The following is a 10,140-nucleotide window of genomic DNA, read 5'->3' as shown; positions in this document are numbered from 1 at the left end:
TGTCCATCTCCCAGAGTCTCCGGTAGTCCTCAGGTACCCCTGCAGCCTGGGATGGCAGGTGGTGGGGAGGGGGTGTGTGTAGGAAGGCGAGTGGTCGAGGCATGCTTGCCCTTAGCCAACCCCAGGATCTGGGGATGGTCAGGGTTCTGAATAGGGGCTGTGTCCCTGCCTTGGAAAGGCTGGGATCAGGGCTTCATTGCACAAAATACTTTGGGAGGGCCACGGGGGGTGGGGCCCAGCCAGTCTGTACACAGAGATATTGCATTTAAAAAAATGAAAACCTCATTTAAAATAATTAAAAAAAAACAATGAATGAAACAAAAAAGGCCCACACAACATGAGGCAGGTGGGGCAGGCAGGAAAGCAGGCAGGGGGAACCTCAAACCTAAGGCATTGCCACCTCTTGTCTGAGTTGAGATCCCGAGCCTGGGCTGGCCGGACCCCTAGCTGGCCATGGGGTAGTGGTCCTGGGGGAGGGTATGATGGGGAGGGCTATAGGCCTGGCCTCAGTGTGGGAGGCTGGCACGGCCATGCTGTCCGCCGGCTACTACTAAGACAGAGAGAGAGACAGACAGACCAGGTGAAGGAGCGATGAGAGCTTTGTTAGCACCCAGCAGACAGGCCAATGGATGTTTGGACAGGCAGCAGGGAACACGTGGGCAGGCGAGCATGGATCAGGCAGGTAGGCAGGCAGCAAGCAAGGGAGGATGCAGTTGGGGGCTGCCCTGTGAGGGGTGTGGCATCCCTCCAGCTGCTGCCTGCTGGGGCCTGGGTCTGTGGCTTAGAACTCGGTGTCCACCACACGGAAAGCTGGCCTGCCTGCGGGCGAAAGCAGAGCGATGGCTGTTGGTAAACAAGCAGGTAGATGGATGGGGCAGGGAAGAGGGCAAGGGCCACACCTACCTGAGTCAGGCATTGACGAAGAGCGAAGGTTGGCCTCCTTTTGTAGCTGGATCTCCTTTAGTGCAAATATGGAAGTAGCTGTGGGTGGAGACAGAAGTAGGAAATGACCCATGGGGCCATCCAGAGCCACCTCTCATGTGGCCCCACTGGAGAAATTAGAAAAAGCTGCCTTTTCTTTGAGAGGCTTGACTTTCATCTGTGAAATAATCCCACACAAAAACTAGCTACATTAGGAAAAATGGAATATGGACTATTACATGGCACCAAGAAAGCATTATTTTTTTATTATTAATTTTTCAAGTGTGATAATGGTATTGCAATTATCACTTAACTCTAGGTGATTGGATGGTGTTTGGGATTTCATTTGGATTAGTCCAATGGGGAGATGTGCAAAGTGGGTCAAGTTTTTTTAGGTGTGATAATGACATTGTTATGTTTAAAAAGAGATTTAATAGACACATGCTGAAATCTTTTATAGGTGAATAATATGTGTGGGATTTGATTCAAAATAATCAGAGGGAATATAGGTTAGACCAGATTCACCATGAGTTGATGACCTGATAGAGAACTTGGGGACTCATATTATTATTTAGTCTAATATATGAATATATCTAATTTAAAACACCGATATTAAAAAGTTTTTAAAAGTCAGATGTAAAAAGAGAATACCCCGTATGATTCCATTTCTGCAGAGTACAAGGACAGGGGAAATTTATCTCAGCTGTTAGAAGTCCATCTAGTGGTAACCCTTGGGGAGGGGCTGGGAATATCTGAAGGAACCTGGGACACTTTGGGGGAGCTTCTCACATCCTGTTTTCTGACGGTATGCCTGTGTCACGTGTGTGTTGTGAAAATTCACTGTGCTGTATACTTATGATCTGTGCATTTCTCAGTACATACTTTACAAGGAAATGTTTATTCTAAAAAAGAGAAAGTGATATTTGATTATTATGTACATTTGGAAATTTCCATGAAAGGTAGAAGGAACTGAAAACTAACAACTTGTTTGTAATAAACACGCCACACACGTGAACAAATGTGTACCCCCTTTGAGGTGATGTAGCAGAGCCCGACAACACCTGCTCGGCTGTCTACAGCAGTCCTGTTCCCCACAGCCCCCCACCGGCCCTCCCTTCACCAGCGCCACTCACTGTCAGGAAGTTTGTGGATCCGCTCGCCCAGACTGAGGAAGAATGGGTGTTTCATGGCGTCCTCTGCAGAGATCCGATTGCGACCTTCAAACTGAGGTGGGGGCTTAATATTGACACTTTCACAGAGTAAGCCTCTCTTCCTCCCCACCCGGAACTCCCTGTTTCCCCACACCCCCAGCCCCCAAGGCTGACTTGGGAAGTGGTCTCACCTGCAGCAGCTTGGTGAGGAGATCAGCCCCATCGCTATCAAGTCTACCACAAGGACAAGGGGACCTGCTTTAAATTGAGTTTGGGTACTCTGCCCCTCACACCCCCCCACCCCTCCACTAGCCTCACCGTGGTGCATGGCTCAAAAGGGCCTCGGCACGGTACTTGGGGTAGTTGTGTGTCTTGAACTCTTCATTGGACAGGATGCCCGGCCATGTCTCCTCAGTTGGGGTTCCTGGTGGGAAGAGGCATTACCTTAAGCATCTCAGAGGGCCTCCCTGCAGGTCCCCACACCTCTGAGGGCTCCTGTCTCCTCACCCAAGATGCGGAAGATGAAGTGCAGCTGCTCCTCCACTGTGGAGCCTGGGAAGAGGGGCCGGCCTGTGGCCATCTCGTAGAATATGCAGCCCACGCCCCTGGGCAGGGAGGGCACAGTGAATAAATAGGAAGGCAGTTGACTGGTTGGCCACTGTGACCAAGCCACCCCCCTTCAATGCATGGCCCCTGCCACTTGTCCTCACCACATGTCAATCTGGGTGGAGTAGTCGGTGGACCCGAGCAGGATGTCGGGGGGCCGGTACCACAGGGTCACCACCTCATTGGAGTAAGTCTTCGTTGGAATTGACTTGGCCCGGGCCAGACCTGGGAGGTGGAGAGAAGGGGCAGCTGGGATTGAGGTGGTCCTGAGCAGGCCGGGGGACTGAGAGTAGGTGGTCATGGGGAAGGGGGAGGCTGGGAGAGTAAGGCTGGGGGATCTCTGGGAAGGGAAGGCCGAGGGTACCAAAATCAGCCAGTTTGAGCTCTCCTCTCTCGTTGATGAGTAAGTTCTGGGGCTTGAGGTCTCGGTGTAGCACCTTCTGCCGGTGGCAGTAGGCCAGGCCTCGGAGCAGCTGGAACAGGAACAGCTGGGGACCCAGGAATGGCAGGCAGAGGTCAAAGAGTATCCAGCATCCTGACTCCCAGCAGGCACTGCTCCCCCTCCCAAACACAGACACTGAGCCCAGAGCCTTGTCTCACAAAATAGGACAGGGTCCCAACACCCTGCAATGGCTCCCAGCTAAAGAGCCAAATGGGACGTTGTTTCTGGGAGATTTGTGGGGTGGACTGGGTGAGTGGCCCTTGTGCCCCTGCTTCCTGCCCCACACCCACTTTCACATTGTGCATGTTGATGATGTTCCCACAGTCATCCAGGTACTGCTTCAGGTCCTTATCCTGAAGAGAGAAGATAAAGTAGAGGAAAGAGGGTCATATTCTGTCTGGCCACCACCCAACTTCCCCCAGGGACTCACTGCCACTCAACCTTACCAGGTACTCAAAGACAAGGGTGAGGGACTTCTCCGTGTGGATAATGTCATGTAGAGTGACGATGTTGGCATGTTTGAGGTCCTTAAGCAGGGACACTGCAGGAAACATGGGGGTGGGATGGGGACGGGAGAAGAGTCAGGGCCCCACCCTCAGGATGACAAGGACTGGACAAGGATGAGACCAGCGTTTCCTTCTTTCCCTGTGCAGTCTGGAGTGGTGACTCGCAGCCACCAGCTCTAGCCCACCTGATGCTGGGAAGGTATGTCCCCATGTTCCAGATGTGGCAACGAAGGCTCAGAGGAGAGTATGGGACAAGAACATGGGACTGCAGCCCCAGGATTATGTGACACTAGATTTTCTAAACCCATTTTTGGTTTCTGGAAAGGGGCCTTGCTCCAACCCTCAGGCCTGTAGCTTCATATGAAACCGCGTTTGCACATTCAATTTTGATGCAATTCAAATCATTGCATGTGATGTCTGACTAACTACTGTACCAAGTAAGTTGGTGAGCACTTTCAGGGATGTCCTCGGAACCAAAGCAAGAACCTTGCTTTCCAATTCTTCTGCCTCTCCTCCAAACAGGACCAGACTCCTGGTTACCTTGATTATTGCCTAGATATGTGAGTGATGGGCACTTTCTCATGAAGCCCCGAGTATCAGGAGGGAAGTACCAGAACCCCCAGTCTCGCTATGGGGCGTGTGTGTGCACACCATGGGGAATGCCCAGCAAGCCTGGGGCAGATCTTCCCGGATGTCTGTACCTTCTCGGATGGCGGTACAGGGCGCTCCCTCTTCATGTTCCAGTCTGATCTCCTTGAGTGCCACAAGGTTGTCTGTGAGCTTGCTTTTGCCTTTGTAAACGGTGGCATAGGTACCCTGGGGAATGAGGAACAGTTATAGGAGAAGAGCCTGAGGCTATAGGGAGTTCCCACTGATCCCCACCCCCATCATGGGCCTCCCAGCTGTCCCTCACCTCCCCCAGCTTGTCCAGCTTGATGTAGGTCTCCAGTTTCCCAAAGCCAATCTCAGACTGTGGAGTAAAGGGGACAGGTTGAAGCAGGCTCAGGGAAGGGTACAGGGGTGGAGGAGGAAGAGGACAGGAATAGCAGATACTCACCAAGCTGACACGGCGGAGGCGGCGGCTGAGGGGCTTGTCAAAGATGGGGCTATTGAGGGTCAGCTTCTCAAGGTAGCCCTCAGGCAGCCGGATGTCAGCTGGTAGTGAGAGGCGCTTGTTGATGTCCTAGCAGGAGAGACAGGGGAGAAACAGGAGCATGAGCTCCACCACCTCAGGCCCAACCCTCTTTTCCAGCCCCACCACCACCCAGACAGGGGGGTTACGCACCTCAGTGGAGATCTTGCGAGGAGGATGGTTGCGCATGCGCACCCTCACTGGTGACTGCACCTCGTCTGACGACGTGGCTGAAGCCTGGTCACTTTCCCCATCAGATCCCATCTTCAAGTCAGACCCCATCTTCAAGTCCTCGTGTACAATCTCTGGTGGTGGAAACAGGGGGAGGGCAGGCTGGGTGGAGTCAGGAGCCCCAGGACACCCTCTTCCCAACGAATACATTCGCTCATCATACAGGTGTGCATATGGCCCCCAGAGCAGCCTGGGGTCCCTTAGGGAGAGGGTGGCAAGGCCTACGGAGGTTCAGACAGGACAGGACGGTTGAATGGGGCAGGGGGAATAGTTACTTAGTGGAAGACCAGGCTCCAGGGGTGAGCTGAGACTGTGGCTAGCCTGGGGCTAGGGGCAGGCAGAGGCAGCCAAAGACCCAGGGCAGGCAGGCGCCAGGGGGCCTGAGGGTACTGGCAGAGTGTAGGAGAAGCGTAAAAGGAGGATTAGGGGAGCTGGGGCAAGGCCTGGGCAGAAAGCCAACAAAAGGGGCACAGATAGAGAGGATGGCAGGGAAGGGAAAAAAATGGAGAAATGGAAATGAAAAGACGCAAGTCTAAGAGGAGTTTGGCTGGAAAGCAGCACCTGGGAACCAGTCTAGGGGAGGAAATGGTCAGTAGACCCACCTGGTGCAGAGCTGAGTAGTCCCCGCCCAGAGCAGGGTTCCCCTGGGGCAGCGCGGGTGGGGGCCTCTCCAAGGTCACTGCCACCACCACCGCCACTCTCATCCAGGCCTATCTGTTCAGGGGCACTGTTGGTCTTGTCTACACTTCGGCCCCCTCGGAGTGTCATTGACAGCTGCCGTTTGATCTTCTTCATCCGATCCATGGCGACCTGAGAAGATGGGGGGAGCGGGGCATAGATGGGAATGGGATCCATGTTAGCATCTGCCTGACCATGGGCCCCCTAAAGCCCATGACAACCTACTGAGGCACACTGACATGAGCTTTTGTCAGTGCCCACCCAACCACTGAGGGGTCCTGGAACCACTTAGGACTTCTGAAAACCTAGCATGAACAGGGACCTTTGTCAGTGCCTGTCTACCTACAGCCAGCCCCTGGGGACCCTGCTCCTAAGTAGCCCACCTGAGTACCGAGTCTTGGGTGGATGGCTGAGGGCAAGGGTCCAATCGATGGAATGCAGGTTTCTAGGGAGGCAGCCCCCCTGTGGGAGCAGCAGGTATTCTTGGGTGCAGCAGCAGTGATGAACCTAGCCATGGGTGGAGAAGGGGAATTGCCCAGGACCTCAGAACAACTGACATAACCCTGGACACGCCCGTAGAACGGCATTTTCTGCTGGCACCAACCCAACATCAGCCCCAACTGCCAAGGCAGCCTGCTCTATATGGCTACAAAGACCTCTAACCTCCCTTAGCAACCATCGTCATGGTGACTAGTGGACTACGCCACTGATCTACCCAAGTGAGGGGTGTAGGGGGAGGAGGGTCTGGCCCAGACACAACCACTAATTGGAGTTGGGGCGGGGGGATCTCAATGAGTACAAGCTAACCTGACGGCTGCCAGAAAGGTTCAATCAGGTTGGGATTCATAGGGTCTCACCCAGACTTTTACAAGCCAGGTCACATTTCTCCTGTACTTGAGAATGCACCACATCTCCCTTATCACACCCAATAAATGCTCCAGTCCTCAATGTGGCTCATATGGTCTGACCCCATTCACCCCTATTATCTCTCTGGCTCACCTGCCCCTCAATCACTGCTAGCTGCTGTTCTGCAACCACACCCAGCAGTCTCACCTCAGAGCCTTTGCCCTGGCTGTTCCCGGTACCTGAAATACCCTTCCCCCAGATTTCTAAAACAGTTCACTCCCTCACCCCCTTCAGGCCATTGCTCAAATATTACGTTTTTCATGGATAATCCTCAACAAATAATCCTATTTATTAAAATAATTTTTTTTTTTATTTCAGAGGAAGGGAGAGGGAGAGAAACATCAATGAGAATCACTGACTGGCTGCCTCCTGCGTACCCCCTAACTGGGGGTGGAACCCTGACCTCTGAGCCTATTTAAAATCTCAACCATTCTGAGCTCCCTTCACCTTGTCAATTATCCCCCAGGATTCATCACCTCCTCAGAAATGAGACCATCTACTTATTAGTTTACTGTCTCCTCACAGCCATAACTAGAGGATCAGCTCCGTCAGAGTCATTTCTGTCTGTTTAGGTCACAGCTATATCCTGAGGACCTGGAACAGTCACTGACACAGAGTAGATGCTCAAAAAGTGCTTATGGCAGAAATTAATGAAGTCAGGGGGCTGAGGACCTAGGACCAATCTCTACCAGAGTGTCCCTGGGGCTCATGTGCTGCTGGAGGGAACAGGGCCACCAAAAGGCTTAGGCTGGCCTTCTTCTGCTTCCACCTGGGCTCTGGGCCAGCAAGGAGGGGGAAAGACCTGGCCCAGGAACCATATGGACTCACAGCAGGGCCTACGATGGCCCTGGGCCCAAGGGAAGTGAAGCTAGATAGGAGGTCGAAGATGAGGCTGGGCCTGGATGCGAGGAGAGAAGTGGGTCATCTGTTACCTTGAAATCAGGTGTTACTCCAGCGGTCCCCACACCCTGTCTCTGCCTGCCTGACCTCACTACCCTCAGGAGGGGTAGAGGGGCCAGCCTAGTAGAAAGACCGCAGTGAAGAGGATGAGTTCCATCCAGAGAACCCAGGATACCAACAAAATCCTGGCCCAGGAGGCTCAACACTGGACCTGAGACTGAGGCAGGTGAAGTATGGCCAGCTCCAAAGACGGTCTTGTGTCTGCATGGCACAGATCTGCAGTCCGTTTGTCTGTTGTCACAGGGAATAGAGGAGCTGGGTGGGGTAGGGGTGGGGGATTATAAGTAGGGCTGGATGGACAATGAGGAGGGAGCTAGAGGAGGTATGGGTGCATGACCTCTAACTGGAAACTCCAAGGGCTGAACAGGTTCCAGAGTTCAGTTTTGTGGGGAGTTTAGGAAAAAGGGGTACAAAATCTTTGTATCATGCAACACCCCCAGTAGGGGGGACCCTGGTGGGCCCCTGTAAGCAGAGACACTTGAAGATATTAACTTGAATGCTCTCATAATACTCGAGGACACTTACCTCCTCACACTACACCGAGCCACTAAGGACACAGTCGTCACACTCTAGTAAGTCCCATAGGATCATACCATCCTCATCCTGTCCGGACTCCCATAAGCACACACTGGGCCCTCAATGTCCTCCTTTTCTCAGTATATACTGAACCTTCTAGAAGGTCCCTCTGCATTTTAACTGCTATCAGCACCTGCAATTTCCCTTTATCTCTAACTGCCGCCAGCTCACAAAGCCCCAACAGAGCACAGGACCTTCAAAGTTAACGCCTACCACATTCTTGGGTCCCTCCCAGGCCCAGCTGCCTGTTAGCTTCTCCACAGCACTCGCCCCGTTAACACACTGTTCCCCCTACATGATTCTGACCCCTATTAACTAACATGCACTTGGGACCCTCTACAGCTGACCCACATTAGCATTCACTGGATTTTCATACTGCCCTAAATCCCATGAACACAAAGTGAACCTTGCAGATCCCTGATCTGTTTTCGTCCAAGCTCAGACCCCTCCCCAGGTATGACTATCATTACCACATATTCCGGTCCTCCCGCTATCCTGTCTCTGCCACCTCCCATCGGCAACAAGCTAGACCTTCAATTCACCCTGACCTCTATTAGGACATATTGGGCCTCACACAGTGCCTCCCAGTAGCATACCATGAACTCTTCCTCAGCCCTATCTTCAGGGACAAGCACAGTGTTATGACCCTGGACTGTTCCCCAGCCCTATCTCCAGGGGCAAGCACACTGTTATATCCCTGAACCCTTCCCCAGCCCTATCTCCAGGGGCAAACACAGTTACATAATGGCCTGACCCTCATTAATGCGCACAAGTCTTCATTCAGCCCGACCCCCCTCCCCCACGTTTCAGCCAGCCATGGCTCTATCCACTTTAGCACACCTAGACCTTCACATATTCCTGTTCCTTATTTCTGTTTGCTTCAAGTCCTCCACAGCTAGAAGCCTGGCTGATTCACACTGGGATCCCTTCACAGCCCTGATTATCCTCCTTGCACACTAGAAACCCTCAACAGCTCTACCCCTCATTAGCACTCCCTGAAACCTCAACACATCCCAGTCTTCCATGGACACAAGAGCATACTGTCTTCACAATGTTCTGACTCTCATTAGCATATTCCAGATCTCATACAGCTCTGACTCTCCCCCGACTGGCACACATTTAAGGGCCTCCACGGCTCTAAAGCCACATTAGCAGTGCCTCTAACTTCATCTATCACCCTACCTCTTCTTAGCGCACCCTAGTCTTGCATCCCCGGCCCTCATGGGCACACACTGATCTCACACCATCTTGATCCTGAATACACTGAACCTCTCGCAGTGCTAACACACTTCCCTCATCCATAACTGACAGCCATTATTGGCACAGGCTCAGGTCTTCCACCCCTCTGCCCCCATAAGCACAGACTGGGCCTCATGCTCCCCAGACTTTTATTACCACATGCACATGCCCTCTGCAGATAGCACCCCCATTAGCAAGGCTCAACACTCTAGTTCTTCCACTACGCTGCCCTCCATGAGCACATTTTGGCACCTCACACGCTGCAGTCCTCATGGACAAATACACCGTATTAACACCGTCCTTACCCTCACCACACAGGGCCTCAAACCCTGATCCTATTAGCACACCTGGTACCTCTACCCCTTATCCCCCGTTAACACAGAGGACCCAATTTGCATATGTCAGCACTTCTCTGACTTCCACCCGCCTATTATACGCGTTTGGGTCCCTCCACCCTCCTGCACCCCCGCACCCTCCACTAGCACACACTGGACACCACACCTTACCCTCCGATCCCTCCAAAACTCAGGCCCCCCCCCTTAGCCAACCTCGACTCTCTCACCACTCTGCCACCCATTTCTACACTCTCTCGATCACCCCCCACCCCATTAGCAACTCCCCACCCGCAGCTCCCAGACTGGGCCCAGGGCGGGGCCAAGGTCAGGGAGGCCCTGAATGACCCCCTGCCCCGGTGCATTCTGGGCAATTCGCTGCGGGGTGGAGGCCCATGCGGAGAGTGTAGCCCAGACCCCGGGCACCGCCTGGGGTCTGGGTGGGTTCTGTAGAAGAAAG

The 10,140-nt window shown here is 53.1% G+C and overlaps 1 protein-coding gene across 4 annotated transcripts; it reads right to left on the bottom strand.

The window, feature by feature from the left end:
- Positions 1-581: 581 nt before the first annotated feature.
- Positions 582-6,839, bottom strand: CDK16 (cyclin-dependent kinase 16). Of its 4 annotated transcripts, none has more exons than XM_006753331.2 (16): positions 6,051-6,839; positions 5,592-5,799; positions 4,912-5,063; positions 4,684-4,809; positions 4,540-4,596; positions 4,328-4,442; positions 3,567-3,661; positions 3,411-3,473; positions 3,043-3,166; positions 2,783-2,903; positions 2,580-2,677; positions 2,391-2,496; positions 2,264-2,327; positions 2,055-2,157; positions 904-981; positions 582-819 (listed from the first exon to the last, which is right to left on the bottom strand). In XM_006753331.2, exons 1-16 carry the CDS (start codon positions 6,276-6,278, stop codon positions 782-784), a joined length of 1,776 nt encoding a protein of 591 aa, XP_006753394.1. In that variant the 5' UTR covers positions 6,279-6,839; the 3' UTR covers positions 582-781. The 4 variants fall into 4 exon arrangements, with proteins under 4 accessions (XP_006753394.1, XP_006753395.1, XP_006753396.1 ...); XM_006753332.2 differs by having other exon boundaries at positions 2,055-2,145; positions 6,051-6,838; XM_006753333.2 differs by having other exon boundaries at positions 2,264-2,306; positions 6,051-6,838.
- Between the last annotated feature and the right edge of the window lie 3,301 nt (positions 6,840-10,140).

Source organism: Myotis davidii, unplaced genomic scaffold (assembly GCF_000327345.1).
Source record: "Myotis davidii unplaced genomic scaffold, ASM32734v1 scaffold411, whole genome shotgun sequence".
NCBI classification, from domain to species: Eukaryota; Metazoa; Chordata; class Mammalia; order Chiroptera; family Vespertilionidae; genus Myotis; species Myotis davidii.
Note: the sequence above shows the minus strand (reverse complement) of the source record. Positions and strands in the feature narration are given on the sequence as shown.

What these genes read in the sequence shown, in the direction of transcription:
- CDK16 (XM_006753331.2), bottom strand. Translation starts at nt 6,278, where the DNA reads ATGTTGGGTTGGTGCCAGCAGAAAATGCCGTTCTACGGGCGTGTCCAG. An exon ending in ACTACTCAGCTCTGCACCAG is followed by an intron (nt 5,064 to 5,591) that starts GTGGGTCTACTG and finishes TTCCACCACCAG; the next exon opens with AGATTGTACACGAGGACTTG. An exon ending in GCCTCCGCCGTGTCAGCTTG is followed by an intron (nt 4,597 to 4,683) that starts GTGAGTATCTGC and finishes TTTACTCCACAG; the next exon opens with TCTGAGATTGGCTTTGGGAA.